Source organism: Tubulanus polymorphus, chromosome 1, assembly GCF_964204645.1.
Source record: "Tubulanus polymorphus chromosome 1, tnTubPoly1.2, whole genome shotgun sequence".
Taxonomy (NCBI): Eukaryota; Metazoa; Nemertea; class Palaeonemertea; order Tubulaniformes; family Tubulanidae; genus Tubulanus; species Tubulanus polymorphus.
The window spans coordinates 13,978,492-13,999,407 of NC_134025.1; the positions used below are offsets into that span (position 1 = coordinate 13,978,492).

Consider the following 20,916-nt stretch of genomic DNA (forward strand, 5'->3'; position numbering starts at 1 on the left):
ACCTTTGAACCTGTCACGTATCACTGCAAATCTTTAACAGATGCTGCTATTTTGAACAGGAAATAACCATGCCATCTCAAAATGGTCACTTTTCAATAGTGGACTTTTAGAAACGATGTGTTTTGAGAGTAGCTGCTATGGTAGGAGTTACTATCACTAAGTCACTGTTAACAGGCGGGTGGTTTTACAGTCACCTCTACTGCTAGTGTGCACTATCGAAACCAGATGTTTCATATTGGTCACTTTTCAATAGTAGACTCTTCGAAACAGCCACTATAGAAAACCAACTAAATTGAAAGGAATACTATTTCAGAGTGACTGTTTTGAAATGTATACTACTGGAAAAGTAGCTGATATCGTTAATTGCTTATTGTTCTCAAGTGGCTACTAAGTAAAAGTAGACGTTTGGGCTCAAAAGTGAGATAGACATGTTCTTGGATTCAGCCTTTCATTTGTAAATCAAATTTCATCCACCCTGCAGTTACGTTCTGTGGCACAGTGGGTAAATCACTGGACTACTACTGGATTTTTTTTTTCGTTTGGTTTCGAATCCCAATATTGCAAGTCTAAGCGTCAACGTACTGACATACGGCTAACCTGTAGAAATCACCGTACAGTCACGTACAGGTAACAACAGCGTTTTAAGTATTAAGTGAGTACGATAAGCCTACCATGCCTTTGTACTACAAACACAACTTTTTCCCTCTCGTCGGCCCTACAGTGATGTTACTATAACTGGTGCCATTATAACATGGATAGGATTTGGTCAGGACTAGCCTAAAGTCTAATTCAGTCTATGCACTAATTCACTCGATAGGCTTTTTTTAAACACAATACAGTGAAGTATTCCCACTCAGAAAGGCTAATTGATTTGAGCCATGCAATTAAATTTTGCTCAGGACTTCTATGACCTGCTGACATTAAAAGTCAAACCTAGATCCAAAACGTTCATGTGGTCACAGCTTGTATACCAGAAATCATTGTAGGCCTGTACATTTTGCTGTACGTAGGTTTGGTATACCGATTTCTCCAATCGTGACTGATAAGTGTACATTACAGCTGTACACATTATACAATTGTACCAATGGGAATAGGGCCTATTGATTGGGCTTATTATTTCCTGCTTTAGAATACTGATATAAGCCCAACATTCATTCAAATATCCAACATCGGTGAAAGTTTGATTACTGTATACATGTACTGTAGGTTTTCATGTTGTATTAATATTTTGTAGTCAAACGGGTATGATGCTGATTCCAATGTACAATAAACACATGAAGTTAAATGGTCAAGGACAGTCAACACCAAGATATCTCTCTTCGACCGATGTTGCACCATAGAAGATCTGATTCTTTCAACTCAAGCAAAGTGATTCAACACGATCGACATAACACTAGAATAGGTTTGCAGTGACTAACAGTTCATTTCATTTAGTCCTATGTACTTTTTAGCCAATTTGGATTTGATTGTAATTGAAATTGAAATGAGAGTTGAAAACATGGCCGACGACAGGCTGGTACGTTGAAAGCGCTCCTGGAAATATTAGGATTGGGGCTGATATGTATGATACTCAATGTTGAATGTAGAAACTGGAAATTGATATATGTGTAGCTGACATTTCCTGAAAGTTTGAAGCCTGAAATGTGATTTTAAAACGGTAAATGAAGGAATATTCGGTGAAATCTCGTTTGATATTCAGTATAATAGCAGTGATATAGCAGTGATAAGCGATCAGTTCAGTATCAACTGTCAAAAGCTCACTCAGCTGTCAGTACACAAAGAGATCAACAGATATGGCAGCGGTCGGCGAAAATGTAAACATAAGCGACTCAGAGAAATCGGATTCTGAAGCCGAAGTTTTTTCAAACGGAAAAACTACTCAAAAACTAAAAACTAAAGAGGGTCGTAAACAAGGCCCACCAAATAAAAGAAGGAAGGAAAGAAGTTCGACAGTGGATTCTGAAATGTCCGTTGAAGAGGGCATGATGAAGCTGACAAAATCTATAGAAGAAATGAATAAAAAAATTGATTCACTAGCTGGAATGAAAACAGAATAACTAGATACCATTGATCGTAAATTAGAGAACCATACTAAGAAAATTGACAACCTTGTCTACCGAACCGAAGAGAGATTATACGATATTGAACAATCGAACAATACGAAGACAACCGAAATCGCTGAAAATAAATCTCAGCATTCCGAAGATATATCCGCGCTAAAAAGTGAAATCGGCAAACTTAGTGCCCAGCTCTCCGAGAGCAAAACACTAGCAATAAAAAATAATCAATATTCGCGACGAAATCATATAAGAGTTTTTGGTGTCACCGAGTCCAAAGATGAAAACTGTATAGATACAATTGTGAATATTTTGAATATTAAATTACACTTAAGCGAAAAGGAGCGATTAAAACTAAGCGATGTAGAGGTAGCACACCGAGTGCCTCTAAGACAACTAAAATACGACGAGAAAGGAGTTAAACAACCGGACGGAAAAATTGTGCGCTTTTTCGATCATAATAGGCGGGATTTTATCATTCGGAAACGTGCGACATTAAAGGATTCAGGGATTATAATACGCGAAGATCTTTGCCCTGAAATTGCGAAACTAGTTAATCGCGCGGTTAACTCGAGACTATATAACAAAGTGTGGACAATCAATGAAGAAGTATTTGGTTGCACTGAGAATGGTGAGAAAAAAAGAATTAAAATTTTCAAACCACATCCGAAGCAATAGCAGTACCGGTAATTAGCTAATTGTGAATAACTTACTTTTTTCCTTTCTTCATTCATTTATGCGATATACATTGTTTGCAATACAGGTATCTCTAAATGGATCTCACCAATAATTCAAATATTTGGTCAAACTTTCTGAATTACCAAATTATTGATATGTACATATTAACTTACCAATCCTAATATAGAGTATCAGTTTGGTTTAAATAATAACCAAAATGCTTTTCTGGGTAACTAGACTAAATTATTATGTTTTTGCTAAAAGCTTTTGCTATATATATCATCTACTCTCAACTCATATGAATAGTTCATTGAAACTCAATACAAGCAATATTACAACTTGTTCTGTAATACATGAATATGAATTATGTAACCGGCTGGTTGTTGTATCGGCAGGCTGGCTGGGGAACTAGCATTTACACCAGCGGTACAGGATTCCATCCATCAGGAACAACAAGGCAGTTAAACCTTATATGTACAATCTTTATTAAATTCCGGAATGAGAATGATTATCATAGCTTTACATAGTCTTTATATACAGAATCATGAGTAAAATGTGAGAACTAGGTGTCAGACAAGTTGTAGACATCAGGACTCACAAACAAACACCTAGTGACATGTTTGAGATACATTAATTAATTATCGATGAGCACTGACCTTAGCTAATTATTGTGAAAACATATTGAGTAATGTCACATGTTGATTACGACCTTAAAGCACATATTGACACTATAGTCATAAGTTATATTATATTATTATTATTATTATTATTATTATTATTATTATTGATATGTAGTAGAGCTATGAAATGTTATGCACTGTTCGATATGACATTGTAGATCTATATGATTATGAAATATGCAAATTATATCAGGGTGACAGATGCCCCCTTGTCCAATTAAATTTGGTCCTCCAAATTTGCGGAAAACACAGATGCTATAACTTCATTAAAACTCCTTCCACTGCGAGAACGTGTAAAATTGAGTTCCACCGTGCGAAAATGTGTAAACGTTGGACAGTAACATCCGGATTCTCAGTCATTCACGAAAGAGTCACATGTTGTCGTTATATATGGACGATGCGATGATACGTTAACTGTAATTATCTGCAAAGGATCCCCGAATTCTGGCTGATTCTGCGACGAAGGAACAGAAGTAACGTGTTGTGTAGTTATAGCGTCCGGAAGTCCAGTTGGTGATTGCAAGTAGTACTGGTATGCATTTCTCCGTTATGAAGATCTTCCGATTACTGACTGGAAATAACTTCATGACACAATGATAGTAACATGCAAAATCTGACATCAGAGCAGTGTTCAGGCAATGACACAACACAAATACAGTTACCCTTGTCAACCAAAAGAAGAAAAAAAAACTGATCATTATTTAAAAAAAAGTGGTCAGAAGTAAACAAAGAATAACCATAGTAATTGAGTAAAGATGACACCACCAGCATAATTGAACTGTATTAACACCTATCATCGCAGTCTCAATTAATCCACGTTATATTATATCATTGATAAATTCATACCGTACTGTACACTCATCTCAGATATGTCTCCGGTTAGATTTACAACAGTGCTTCATCTAGCCAAAAATAGAAGGGCGGTCCGCCCCGCCCCCGAAAATAGCCGCCCTTGTGCCATTCAGATATGTCCCATGCTCGCCCTTGTGCCCTCATCACTTGCCGTAGGTCCGCCATCCTGCCCTTGTCAGTCACGAGTAATGAGTCAGGGCTTTCAAAATAAGCCGACGCATCCGACTGTTAGTAAGTTTCCTGCGACGGCTATGAAATATCTCGTATGATATCAACGATAGTAGCTCATGTGATCAGTGGTTATATTCAAATGTTCTGCAGTCAGTGTGCATCGTGTGAAAACGTGCCTCAGACGCGTGGCCTAGTTTAAGTTTCCAGGAAATTGGCTGACTTCCAAACTACTGCCAATCATTCTAGCGACTGCCGTTGTAAAGCTGGTAGAGTATATTCGATGGATTGTTTCGTTTTGAACACATCGTGATGCTCTGGATCTTTTTATCTAGACTATTAGACAATTTTTTTTTATACAAGGTGAAAAACTTTGTTTGGTGAACTCACAGAGAGACTCGCACAGACAATTAGTTTGAGTAGCCTAATAGCAATAATGTGTTCTTAAGCTTACTGCTTACCAATTATCAACAGTTACTTGCCAATCACTAACACTATCAATTTAAATCAATTAATTTGATATTTCTAAGATTAAAAATATTCAATTTCATGTAGGCCTATACACTATTGCTGGCTCTTTTTCGCTGTATTTGCTACTTGAGATTGCTTTTTTCTGCAATTTTTTTGACTGCAACTGGTTTTCCAAATCATTTTGAAAGCCCTATCTATATTAACTTTTGTTCATTGACAGGCATAGGTGTAAGGATGTACTGTGGTCAAGTGTGTCACCCATGGCATAATCAGATTTAAAGATAGTTTCTAGTCCTCAGTCGTAGTAGGGGGTACCTCGATTCTATGCAATAGGGAACATTGCAGTTTGCCCCTAAAACAGACGTGAGTGCATTATTATGTGCCCTTGCTCCGATGGAATCACGCACAAAAATGCCCTTATTTGAAATCAGCACCCTGCCCTTTTTTAATGCTAGATGAAGCACTGTACAATGACGTTATTTGCGTGTTTTCTACGAAAGATTTCATGCACTCTACTTAAAATGACTAGTATATATTAATTGAATGTATGAACTATCCGATCTTTGAACCATTCAGGGCGTAAATAAACTGAAAATATACGTACGAGTAATAAGCTGATTAATTCATTGCTGATATTCATATGATATCCTGGAAAGCTTAAGAAAACCTACTGTAACTACTACTGAGTTTCGAAGAAATTGATTTTAAACGAGAAGCATACTGACTTTGTGTGCCAGGAGGTGTTTCATACCAAGGCAGCCATGCAGGGGGAGCAAACCGCCCACATAAAACATAGTATTCTAAGACATCCTGGTCATTGAAACATGTTGATACGGCTCGAGCGACAGTAGGTATAATGTTTTTGAGCTCGGTTTTGGTGGGAGGCCTTTTATTTTCCAAGATGACATGATATATACCCCATACATATTCAAGACTTTCTCCGTGATCACTTACTTTAAAGAATCTCGTTTTGGTGCCCGGTACCATGGACTGTCATGGTAATACTTGACGAATAGCACATTATTTTGAAATTTGGTAGCAACAACCGTTTTTCCTGTAGGGCATGGACATAATGCTCGACGATTACCCGTCCGAATAGCCTCTTCGATAGCGACATTACTTGAATCTGAACTACTCTTAACGCTTTCCTCAATCCTATGATCTTGGTGAGTTTTCGATCGAGCTGAATAATATACACTATTTACATTCTCATTATTTGATGAGTCTTCATTAGATATCTGATTATCAAATTCCTGGAAGCAATCATTAGTAACATATACACCCTGTGTTACGGTTCCATTTAATTTTCTTCTAGGTTTTTCACGTATCTCTACTTCACTATCCTGACATCTATCTCTATTTGTGATTATGTTTGCTACGTCATTCTCGTTATCATTTCGATCTTTTTGATTTCCGTGATTATCATCAGCATTGTCTGTAATGCGATCAAAAAACTTCCTTTTGCAAGGTTTCTTACGTTTTTTGCCTGATGCCGCATAGTTTTCGTGAAAGTGTCGAATTAGTTTATTTGGGATTCATTTTCCTAATTCCAAAGAATTTTCACGATTTAAATCTGACTTCCATTTTACGCGATATTTACATAAACCGTTTTCTAGTTTGTACAGTAGAATTTTCTGAATATCTGATTCATTGAAAGTCTCAGTAACAACTGGTCTATCTTTGTTATCGTCTGGCAAAATTTGAATGTCAGTTGGAGTATCAGCTAGATTGCTAGGTTTATATTTTAAGCGCCCATGAATCTCGTCGAATAATTCAGGGTTTTCCTCAGCTGTTGAACCATCCCATGCGACCTCTTCATAATTCGCACGCGATGAAGGATCTTTGTATAATTTTAGACGATTCCCATTGACATGCGATGGGAGTAAAACGTTATCAGAGATTCTTCGTAATTGATAAGCCCCTTTGCTAGCTACTGACTGAATGAAACAGGGACCTACGTATTTTTTAGTTTTGGCGATTTTCCTTTCTTAACTTTCATGACTTTTAGCCAAACGCAATCAGTAATCTGATACTGAGGTTTTGATGCCTTTTTATCGAATTGAGTTTTATACTTATTTTGAGCTCTTTTTATATTCTCGTTAGCGATATTTCGTGATATGACAAGCTGCCTTAATATATGCGATAAGTATGCCTTATGATCAGTAGCTAATGAATGGTGTGGAATTAAAGCTGTGTCTATTGGTAGACGCATTTCTTGGCTGAATAACATGTGGTAAGGGCTGAAACCTGAACCTTCAGTTGAGGGAACATGCCTATAACTCATCATTACACTTGGCATTAGTGTATCCCAATTAGTCTGATCCTGGTTACAATACGACCTAAGCGACTGCCAAATGTACTGGTTAGTTCTCTCGCAAACTGAGTTTGATTGAGGATGGTACGGAGCGGTGAAATGTTATGAACTGTTCGATATGACATTGTAGATCTATATGATTATGAAATATGCAAATTATATCAGGGTGACAATTATATTGGTATCTGGGGATCTTAACTAAAGTTCTATTTTTGAAAATTTTAGTAAAAAGAAATGTGTTTAGGTAGGCCTAATACAGATCCAGAGAGCCGCAAGGCTCTACAAAAAACAGCTCATCAATAGATATTGAATATTCATCCCGTCCCCCTAAAATATTCTATCATGGTATGTTTATGTTATAGGCCTATAATAGTTACTGTAGTATTACCATTGTATGTTGTATGTTGTTTTGAAAATAGCTTACCATAGATAAGCCTTATAATATTGACATTTGTATCATTGTCATCATCCATTTCATAGTCACCGGGGCTCGTCCACTCTGTTCAGAGCTACAGCCTTCAGGCTCTGGACGAGTCCTTCATAGTTCATTGTGGTATTTTGTAAGATAAATTATTATAGCCTATGTTCTATGAAAATAAAATCAATCAATCAAACTCTGGAAATGTTAACAAGAGACAAGTAGGCCTAAGACAAGTTGAAAAAACACAAGTTATGCTTGATTCTCTTATTCAAATTTAATTCAAATTTAAATTTATTTTATTACATCATATTTACAAAGCATATCATTGGTTCATAAAGTAATAAAAATTAGGACAGAACAAATATTATTATAGAATTTTCAAAAAGGCAATGAATTTCTATAACTAAATGAACATTATTTTTCTAATAACTCAGATCAATAGTAACTCTCCCGTTTATTAGGAAACACACGCAACTAGTGGAATAGGTTTGATTTACACATATGTTGCAGGTGCCTAAATTGTTTATCACTATAGAATTTGGTATCCATAAAAGCCAAAATCAACATCAGCCGGAAATACAATACACTAAAATATGTATTCTTTCAAATATTTCAATAAAAAGATTAACTTCTTAAATCTATTCCAAATCAAAAAACGTTCTTATCTGTAAATTCACTCAATCTATCGACTCAGCAGGTGCTTAAGATGAGTTCTTAATAGGACAGATCCATTTTTAAGCATGGTGATAATACAGTATCATGATGTTTGAATGCCAAAATAAATGCCTGGTCAAATAAATTCATATTTGTTGATTGTACGTCCGCGTATGTTTGGTTTCAAAGCTGAATCATATTTGACGTTTACACAGTGGTTGCAAATAAGGTTCGAATCTGTCAATGCATTTTATTCTATGTATCGGTATTTCAATTTACTACAATTCCAATCATTCTGAATGGCTTTGCAGAAAACCCGTCATCGCTGCTTAGCAGCTATATTTCTGAATTAGTTTCCCATAAAATGCATAAGTCCTACAAGGTGAACAAAATTTCCCCCAAATTTCCAAAATTTCATAATACCCTGGCAATAAACATCTTAATGTGATGAGAATTTAGTGGTACGGTAAAATTAATTTCATCGTTTCGTATCATTTTTAAAATTCTTTCTCCAGTGAGAATGAGATTTTCAGATAGCCTACCTTTTCTATACATTTATAGGCCTGCCGGTCTACTTCATTACTGAAATTGCCAACTAATTCGAACTCTTGATAATTCAACTAATTCATATTAAGAGCGGAGTAGGGCCTACCCAATTTTCATAGTAACTACTTCAAATTAGCCAATTTAATCCTACTCCATAGCAGGGTAAAATTATCTGGTTCAACTAATTCGAATCCTAATTAATTTGCACATGACTTGTCAAATGGGAATTGAAAATTAACCTTAAAATCTTAAATTCAAATGAGCCAGTTCTTGAAACCGAGCCGGCTAAAATTTCATTTCTTTCATCAAAAGTTTCATTTCTTTATTCAACATCATTAGGAGTGCAACAATGATACTGCCACAGTGTCATAGATGGTAGACGATCTTTTCAATCTGCGATACCCGATGTACCCTATAGTGTGCATGCGCGAATAGGCTGGACTTCTAAGAGAATATTGGCTAAAATTTGGGATTCGATCTCAAAAGCTCTGGCGTGCAAGCATAACACTCTACCCACTGAGCCATAAGGCTGAACTGTCAGAGACGCAACTGTTTAACTACTTATAGCCTTACCCTAACAAACCTAACCCTAACCCTAGACCTTACCCTAACCCTCTGGACCCTTTAGACCCTAACCCCCTGGACCATATAAAAGACCCAACCCTCTGAGCCCTAAATCTGATTGAAAAAGTTGCCATTTGTTTTTAATGTATGAGCATTCGCGAGAGAGTTCATCGGTGTCAGGGATTGAGAGGATCACATACCGTCATAGACATAACACCGGGTAAGCCTATCCACAAGGAAGCCCAAGCCGATCAATCAAGCAAGGGCGATTTCTAGCAGGCTTTAGGCCTAATAAATACTCACCAAGGGCACTTGCCATTGCTGTTCCAACCATGCCACCTCCTGAAATAACAACATCGTAAAGTTGTTTTTCAGTGATGTCGGCATTTTCTATTTTGTTGGTAGTAGTTTGTTGTGTGCTGAAGGAGCTGCAGCTAGTAGTACTTATTTTCCCAACAGTCTTTTGAACAACATTGCCGACGTTGCTGGTTGTAGTAGTAGGCCTAATTTGTAAAAACGGTGATACACAATTTTCTGATACACAATTTTCATAATTTGCCGTGCTCAGTTTTCCGTACGAACGGTACTGTATCTGGGGACATAATCCTCTTAGTATCCTAAATGATGACATTTTCAATTATATATATATAGGATTCAGGAGAGCAAGCAGCTTTTCGGTTGTCTCGAATGAAGACACCGGAACTTTACAGTCGTCAACGCCATGGGCAGACATATTGCGATAGATGGCGTCTGTGTGACAGATCTTTCAGTTCTTCCACTAGACGCGTTTTCGGTGCTCTCTTAATATTTCAACACGACAACTACAGATACAATGGCACCAACCACGAAATCTATTAGATCTTCACCAGATACAAAGCTGCGATCCAAGAATAAAAATCAATCGCAAGACGAGTTGGATGTACATTCGGCAATTTCGGAAATATTTAGCCAACTAAAGAAGCTCGATAAACTGGATGTACTAGATAATCTAATCGCGGAGATCGCCAATCTGACGAAATCGTTAGAATTTTGTCATGAAACTATCAACGAGCTAAAGCTAGAAAACCAACGATTAAAAAAGGACGTAGCGGAAAATAGTGAAGCGAAAGAGGTTATCCTAGCACAGCAACAAGCGGATCATGAAGCGTTACTGGATTGCAGTGGAGATCTATGCGCGAAAACGCGATCTTCAGTAATAGGGATAATGGGCTTTCATACCAAAGTATCCCTTTTACTCTTAAAATATTTATATACATGAATAAAATATATATGAATAACATATAAATTGATAGATTATTCAATATAAAAGTGTGAGTAAAGTGTGAGCTCTTATAGAATAGATATATAGATAGATATATTTACAACATTATTTCAATATTCATATTTGTGTGAGTTAGATTTTTAAACATTAAAAGTGTTAGTAAAGTGTGATTGAAATAATACATAATATAAATCATTGAACTTCTAAAATCAATTTTAATAAAAAATTTAGTATTAAAATGGAAGCAAATAAGTACTACTGTCCAACATGTAATATCAATATAGATACATCCCAAAAAGCAAGACACAATGAAACTAAAACACATTTAGAGAATAAATTAAAATTATAATATAAAGATGATATATTAGAAACTAAATTAGAAGAATTAAAGAATGAAAAAGAAACATATAAATGTGATACATGTAATCAATCATTCAGTGATAAAAGATATTATAAAGAACATTTAAAATCTAAAAGCAATATTAGAAATATGAATAACGTTATTTTAGGTGAAGATTATTTTGATAAAGATAATGATAAGAAACAGAAGACAATTAAAAGCATAAAAAATAAATTAAACAATAAAAGACCATACATGGAAGATGTAAGAAATTATATTAATTCATTAGATAATAAAAAAGATATAGAGATAACCGAAGCATTTAAAAGTGATATTGGTCCAGCAGCTATCGAGTTTAAATTTCATAAAGGTAAAACATTAGAAGAAAATAAAAAACATTTAGAAAATATGAAAGAAATAATAAAAATAATAGGCCTAACTGATGTTGAATACCCTAAAATTAGTATATCAGTTAAAGTAAAGTTTATAAAATCTGAAGATAAACCAATATATAATATAAATTCTCATTCACAACATATTATATCTAAACAACATATAGATGAAAATTAGATAAATGTTATAATGAAGTAAAAACTAAAATAGAAGAGAAATATTTTGAAGGATCTGGTTTAATATTTGATGAAATAATATTTATGACTTTACATGTTTATAACACAAAATATAATAAGTTAACTAAATCAAAACCAATAGATGAAAATAATGTATCATATTATAAAGAACCAGATATTGAAGCATCGAGTTATATCAAACTACCATTTAAAACTAATGCTGTAATAAATGTACAAAATGAAGATGATAAATGTTTTGCTATGGCCAATTATAAGTTGCTTGCATCCAACAGAAGATATTACACATAGTTTTAGATTAACTCATTATAAACCATTTGAAAATAATTATAAGATAGATAAGTATTCTGTTAGAATTAAAAACATCCCAAAAATAGAAAGAGATAATAATATAAAGATAAATGTATTTGATTTAATCAAATTACCAAATACAAAAGGTAACAACATAAAACATTATACATTAGAACCTTTATATCTATCAAAAGATTATGATTCAAACGATGTTATAGATATACTATATTATAAGAATCATTATATGTGGATTAAACAAATCGATTTATTTTTTAAATCAGAAAATGATCACCATAAAATATATCTATGTAGAAAATGTTTACATAGATTCAGTAATGAAAGTACATTATTAAATCATAAACAATTATGTGAAAATCATGATTATTGTAAATTAGTTTTACCAAATGAAAAAGATAAAATATTAGAATTCAAAAAATATGATTACAAAAATAAAGTACCATTTGTAATATATGGAGATTTTGAATCATTAAATAAAGAACTAACTGATCTAGATAGAAAAGAAATATATTATAAAAGAAAGAAATTAAATTCTAATGAAAATGATTATTCTGAAGAACCACCAAAAACAAATACTATTAAAAAGATTCATCAATCAGCTGCAGCTTTCGGGTTATATATTAAATCTGATTATCCAGAACTAATTGAAAGTGAATATTATCATTATAGAAATGAAAATGTTATCAATCATTTTTGTGACTTATTAATTGAATATGAAATAAGATTTAGTAAATTATTGAATACAAATATAGAAATTATAATGACAGAAGAAGATAAAGAAGAATTTGCGTTTGCAGATAAATGTTATTATTGTGAAAAGATATTTAATTATAAAGATAAAAAAGTAAGAGACCATGATCATTTGAACGGAAAGTTTAGAGGCGCTGCACATGAGAATTGTAACTTACAAGCTAAGAAAATTAACTTTGTACCAGTTATATTTCATAATCTATCAGGATATGATGCACATTCATTCATCAAACAGTTATGCCATAAAATAGATGAAATTAATAATGAAATAGAAAGATTAAATTCAAATAGATCAAAAGATAAAATACCAACTTATAAATTTAGAATGTTAGCTAAAACATCTGATAATTATATATCATTCCAATTTGGTTGCCTAAGATTTATAGATTCATATAGATTTTTAAATAGTTCATTAGATAACTTATCAAAATCATTAGTTGATGGTGAATTAAAAATATTAAAGCAACACTACCCAAATAATGATGATTTTCAATTAATGAGATATAAAGGCGCAATTCCATATTCATTTTATAAATCACATAATGATTTTAATATAACTGAATTATTAAAAGAACAATTCTATGATGAATTAAAAAATGAATATGTTAAAGATGAAGTATATAATAGAACATTGAATATTTGGAATCATTTTAGAATGAAAAATCATGGGCAATTAGTAGATTTATATCTAAAATCAGATGTATTATTATTAACCGATATATTCGAAAGGTTTAGAGATGTAAACCTAAAATATTTTAACATTGATCCTTGTCATTGTTATTCTAGCCCAGGTTTAACATGGGATTGTGGATTAAAATTTACAGATATAAAAATGGATTTGTTAACAAATATAGATCAATTACTATTATTTGAAAAATCTATAAGAGGAGGAGTTTCAGGTGTATTAGGTGATAGATATTTCAATGTAAATGATAACCCTGGATATAAGTTATTATATATAGATGCAAATAATCTATATGGTTGGGCAATGATGGAACCACAACCTTATGGAGTATTTGAATTAACTGAAGTTTTACAACATGAAAATAATTATAAATTTGATTGGAAGAAAAGAATCCTAGATATTGCAGATGATTCAGATACTGGTTACTTCTTTGTTGTAGATTTAGAATATCCTGAACATATTAAATTTAAATCTAGAAATCTAGCATACTGCCCCGAACATAAAACTGTAACTCATGAAGAACTATCAAATTATCAAAAAAGAATTAAACCCGAAAATCATATTCATACAGAAAAGTTAATGGTAACTCAAGAAGATAAATATAATTATGTAGTACATTACAGAATGTTAAAGTTTTATTTGAGTCAAGGAATGATTCTAAAAAAAGTACATAGATATATTTCATTTAGTCAATCTAAGTGGTTAGAAAAATATATAGATTTTAACACCAAACAGAGAACTGAAGCTAAAACTGATTTTGAGAAAGATTTCAAGTTAATGAATAATGCATTCTATGGTAAGACTTGTGAAAATATTAGAAATAGAAATGATATTGAGTTAGTCAGTAATGGTAAAAGAATTAGACATTTACAAACATATCCTAAATTTATAGGTAACAGAATATTTGATGAAAATTTAGCTGCAGTTAAGATGAGAAGAACATCAATGAAATTTAATAAACCAATCTATATTGGCGCTTCAGTTTTAGAATTATCAAAATTACTAATGTATGAATTCTATTATAATATATTACAACCACTTTTTGGAGAAAAACATATAGAAATATTATATTTTGATACAGATTCTTACATATTAAAGATAAAAACTGATAACATAACAGATGATTTAAAAACATTAAAACATCATTTTGATTTCAGTAACTATCCTAAAAATCATGAATTGTTTAGCAATGATAATAAAAAAGTTCCCGGGAAGTTTAAGGATGAATTAGGTGGTGAAGAAATGATAGAGTTCATAGGTATTAGATCTAAAATGTATTCATATAAAACTAAAGAACATGAAGCTAAAAAGTTAAAAGGAATAACCAAAAATGTAGTAGAAAAGAATATTCATTTCAAAGATTACATCAATTGTATATTCAATGAAGAAGTTAGAAAACATAAGATGAGATGTTTAAGATCTGAAGATCATGAAATGTTTATTGAAGAAATCGAAAAGATAAGTCTAAACCCATTTGATGATAAAAGATATATTTTAGATGATGGAATTCATACAGTTGCATATGGTTGCAATTTAGATGAATACTTAAAATTTAAAAGAGAAGAAACAAAAGAAAATGAGATAATGAAAAGAATTCTAACGTGTTAATCAAATTTTAATAAAAATATGTTATTAAAATGGAGAGTAAACAAACACACAGTGAGAAAAACAAATCATTTCTAGATAGAATAAAAGATACTACAAATGTAAAATCTGTAGATTATAAATTCAAAAAGTTAACAGAATTAACAATTCATAAGAAATATCTAATTACAAATATTTATACAGTTACTAATAACTATGGAGATAAATTAGTTATACACTTAGAATATGAAGGATTAAAAGGAAATACACATAAATTCAGAACATATTTACCGGATAGATTTCATAGATTATCAAGTGAAGATTTAGAAGAATTATGTTCTGGAGATTTCTATTTCGTATACAAAGGTAAGAATGAAAAGGGGCACCATGAAATAGATTTCGAATAAAATATGTAAAATAAATGGTAGAATTAAAAGAATACAGAATATTTGTTGATTCTAGAAAACTTACAAATTATAAATCTCATAATTTACTAGTTCAATTAGATAGGGAATATAAAAATTGTGCGGATTTAAAATTAGTAAATATAAGTTTATGTAATTCTTTTTATAATATAACGGATAAAACTATTGAAGATAATACTTTTTTAATTCATATTGGAAATGTAGATAAATGGTTTCATATAATTTTAAAACCAGGATTATATAATTTAGAAACATTAGGTTAAGAAATAAATCGAAGAGCACGGTTGAAAATTAGAAGAGATGATAAATTTTTAATTAGATTTATAAAAAGTGATAGCACAAATAAAATTAAAATAAAGGTATATGATGAAAGTCAACATGCATTTATGGTAAAAAAACCATTAGCTAAATTGCTAGGAATTGCACCAGATACTGTTACAGGAAACATAGATGGTAATTCAAATATAATACCTTTTACACACTTTTATATTTATTGCAATTTAATCGAGCCTACAAAAACTTTCGAAGCAACTAAAGATACAATTTGTAATTCTAGTATATTAAATATTTTACCATTAAAAAATGTTAAACAATTTGGAACGCAAATAAATTATAATTTAACAGAATGTGATTTCAAACCATGCATTTCTCAATTTAATAATTTTAGATTAGAAATAAGAAATCATAATGGATATTTAATTGATTTGAATAACTTTCCTGTAATTTATGAATTAGTTATAAGATGTAGAGAGTAATTTTTTCACTATATAAATGAATATAACTGTTGGACCGAGTATATGTTTTGGGTTTGATTTTAAACGTGAGAAAGAAATGAAATTTAACGTTAATGATGTAATTACACATATCAAAAATATTGCATTTTCTAATGAAACAACATTTGAGTATGAAACAACAATAGATAAAGAAACTTTAAATGTAGAAAAGATTACTAATTTAAATAGAGAATCTTTAAGATTTTATGAATTAGATGAAGATTTTATTATAGATGATAAAAAATAATAAAAAATAATAATTGAAATATATACAAATGAAACTAGTAATGAAATAAATGTTGAATTAATCATCACTAAGATAACTAAATATTTTGATGATAGTAATTTTTTTGATAAATAAATGAGTGATAATAAGTGGATAATAACTGGATTATATAATGGCGCATTACTATCAGTTGGAACTGTTGGTTATTCAATGGTATTAAAAAAAGTATTTAAAATGGGAAGTGTTAATGTTGATAGATTTGATATAATGATATTTTAAAATTAGCATTAGCAGTTACTTAATCTAATTTAACTACTGATTATTTGGAAAAACAAAAATATATTCCTCCCATATAAATACATAATTATTTTACTAAATAAATGGCTTCTGCAGTTATAACTATTATAGGATCGGCAATTGTTAACGCTTTAGCATTTACTGGTGGTGGATATTTATTTAAACATATTGATAAAAATAGATCATTAACAGAACAAAAAAGACATAACTTAGCATTAAAGAAATACAATAAAGCAGCAGAAGAATATAGAGGAAAACGACAAAACTATATGGATTATATTAACAAGGAATTATATGATCAGAAGATTTCACATAGAGATTTTCAATCAGTTGATGATGCAATGAGTTTATATAACGCGGTAACCAATAAAGAAAAATTACATCTATACAAACCTAAATTATCAGATTATTATACCCCAAGTAATGAACAGAAGAAATATGAAATAATTTGGATTTTAGGTGGAACTGTTATTGTTATATTTGTAGCATATAGATTTACTAATTAGTAATTTTTTTTGATAAATAAATGGATGATAAAGTTGATAATATTGATATCATTCCCCATGATATAAATAAAACTAAATCAAAAATATATTTAGAAAAACAAATATTAGAATTTGAAAGTGATTTAAAGATAAAAAAGAAAAAATTTAAAAAGTAAAATTATATATTATTTTATTATCAGCGGTTCAGTTACAATTAGTTCTGTAATAACATTTCTAGCAATATTCAGTCCATTAACACCTTTAGCTATATCAATTGGTGTGTTAGGATTAAGTTCAAGTGTTTTAACTGGTATAAGTTCAAAATTAAATATAAAAAGTAATAAAGAAAAAATTAAAACTAATATAAAAGAAATTAATAAATTAAAAAATACACTAGATTATATAATAAGTTTAAATGGCCATATAACAGTTGAAGAACAAGATAAATTATTAAAAGAATTAATAAATTATTAATTCTTTAGTTATATAAATGGCAGATAGTTTTCCAAAAGCTTTCCAATATAATAAATCAATTAAATATAATATTCCAGCAATAGATTTTAATAAAGATATTTCATATAGAAATGAAGTTTTAAATTCATTAATTGATTTATATATTTATGTTACTGAAAGTAATAATGTTCATGTAAAGATGGAAAATATATTTCATGTGTATACAATTAATTTCAAAAATTTAAATGAGGCAAAACAATGGTTATTAAAATCTAATATGAAGTATTGGCAGAACCAATTAAATTTTGCTGTTTATTGTGCAACAACAGGATGTGGAATTAGTTGGAATGATCATTTAAACAAACCAAGTTTACCATTGATGTTATCACTTTTTAGATTTCATACTTATTTTCAAATAAAATTAATATTAGATGAATTAGAATGTCCTTTACCAGGTTCAAAATATTTTAAAGAATTGAATAATAATATTAATTTTTCTAAGTTTTATAAAATATGTAATGAATTTAATATTAATTCAAATAAAGATTTTAGAGCAAAAATTGGAACAATGGGTGGATTAGGAATATTGTATACTAAAGAATTTGGAAAAATAATGACAAATTCAGATATAAGAACACTAAATTGGAATGAATTACCAAAATATTATAATAATATACAACAACAAAATAATAATGGTTGGGTTAATTTCATTTTAGAAAATAGTGAAGGTTTTACTAAAGCTGGAATACAAAGAATAAATCAATCTATTAGAACTTATTTGATATGTATTTTAGGTGCGCAAGTTGAAACAAGATCCCCAATAATTGGAAATGATAACACTTCATTCGATGCGCAGAAACAATTTAAAGTATTATTTGAAGATTCCATTCATAATGATAAAAATAGATCGATTCCGGAAAACATTGTAAGATATCAAAATTATTTAGATAAATCACATATTAGATTAAATTATTGTATAGGCCCTAATCTATTAATTATTTCTAATGATTTAGTATTAAAGATGGGAAATATAATTGGTTATAATAATCTAATTAAAACTGCAACAATAAATAATTCATTTGGATTGAATGATATAAATAAAAAGATTATCACTGCTCCAAAATTAATGGAAGGTGAAAAAAAATAAAAAACATATTCAATCAAGAGAAACTAAAACTAATAATATTAAATTAAATAATGATTCTAAAATAAAAGATTACAATACATCAGAAAATATAAAAACTGATAATATTCAACTTGAAATAATTAAACTAAATGATGATAATAAATCCCATGAAAATACTAAATTAGCTTTAACTTGTATAGGAATTGTTATAGGAGGAATATTATATTTTAAATTTTAATTTTTTTATTATATAAATGGATGTAGAAGGTAGAGAAGATTATGAAATGGAAGGCATGGGAAATAATGATGATGCTAATACTAACAATGATGATTATATGACTGCTGATACTAATATTGATAATGATAATGATACGACATATAATTCTAATTTAGCAGATAGTGGTTCTAAAGCCCCATCAACAGATGAATTTGATAGAAGAACTAGATCGAGAATACCTACTGAAAATGAAAATCCAGATTTAGTAAGACAAAATTTAGAAAATATTGAATTTATGTATGATTTTCAACGTGTATTTAAAGAATCTGGATATAATATAAATGATAGAGGCGCCAGACTTTTAGTACAAGAATTAAAATCTTTAGATGGTGAATATTATTATCATTTGAAAGATGATTATTATATTGATATCTCTTATAAAAAACAAAACAAAATATTAGCAGAATCAACTGATAAAAATAAAGAAATAGAAAAATTAAAGTCTGATTTAGATCGTCAAGTAATTGATAAAATAGAATATAAGCAAAAAGAATCACGTTTAAAAAAAGAAATTAATAATTTAAAAGATAATTTAGAAGTACTGAAAGGTGAAAGAGATATATTATTAAAAGAATTTGGTAATAATTTTAAAAGATTAAAAGATGTTTTTAAAAGATATCTGTTAAAACCAAATTCTGAAATATCATTGAAAGATAGAATAAAATTATTATTTAAATTAGAAGGAATAACAATTCTTTCAATTCTAACAGCTGTAACTATGGTATTCACAACAATTGGTTTAGTTATATCAAATGCTTTGAATTCTACTCCTACTCCCAATAAACCGGATAAACCCCCGAATGATAATAATTTTATACAAGATGAAGTTAAGGATGGTTTAAAGAAATTAGCAAAATATTTATGGGAACTATCTAAAAAGTCTGCTGCAGCTTTACCAGGAATTATTGCATCAATTGTTGGTTTTATATTGAAATCTGCTGGGAATATTCTTAACTTTGCGGCTGAACATATTATTTTATTTTTAATTACAGTTGTAAGTGCTATTATTTTTGGATTAGTGAAAATGATATCAAAAAATATCAAGTAAACATGATCAAAAATAAATAATTAATTTTTTTGTTAAATAAATGAGTGGGAGTTATATCAATCCTTCTAAGAATCATAGAATATCTAATGCTATTAAAGCAGAAAGATCACATCATATAATTACTCATAACCCTTCTAATATTAATCCTGATGAAACTTTATATGTTAGAATCCCTCGATTAACACAAAATACTTTTTATGTTCCAAATAGTATTTTTTTATCAGCCGATATAAAAGTAATCGGAAATAATAATAATTATGTTGTTGATAATGTTGGAAGATATTTGATTAAAAAGTTAACAATAAAGATTGGTCCAGAAACAGTTTTCTCATTAGATGATTATAATTTATTTATGCATTATAAAGATTTATGGTTAACTAAAGAAAATAGAAATAATATGATATTTCAGGGTATTCAATCGGAAAACCATAATAAATTAAGATCAGGAGCTAATGACGCAATAGTAACTCGTACCGCAGATAATTTGATAAAAAAGATTTATGGAAGCAAATATAAAATTCCATTAGACTTTGAATTGATAAATAATAATGCACCTTTATATAAATACGCAATTCAAGAAGACGTTATATTCGAAATAACATTTGCTCCTGTTAATGAAATTGTATTATCTAGCGTTGTTAAAGATATGAGTTATAAATTATCGAATATATGTTTAGAATATGACACAGTAACTGATGAAAATATTTCAAGCATAATTCAAACTCAATACAATCAAGGATTTTCATTATTATATGATTATATTAATAAATTTAAAACTGTAACTATTAATGCAAATGATGAAATTATTAATGAGAATATTAACTTCCCAAGAAGATATATTAAAGGCATATTAATATTTTTTACCATTGCAACATATACTAATGG

The 20,916-nt window shown here is 30.1% G+C and overlaps 1 protein-coding gene across 2 annotated transcripts in view; it reads right to left on the reverse strand.

Moving 5' to 3' along the window:
* Positions 1-10,123, reverse strand: part of LOC141915408 (ubiquinone biosynthesis monooxygenase COQ6, mitochondrial-like) — a 143,425-nt gene extending 133,302 nt beyond the window's left edge. For both annotated transcript variants that reach the window (XM_074806927.1, XM_074806925.1), the window contains exon 1: positions 9,709-10,123. In XM_074806927.1, the coding sequence (XP_074663028.1) occupies positions 9,709-10,036 (328 nt within the window). In that variant the 5' untranslated portion in view covers positions 10,037-10,123. The remainder of the gene's footprint in view (positions 1-9,708) is intronic.
* Positions 10,124-20,916: the final 10,793 nt, after the last annotated feature.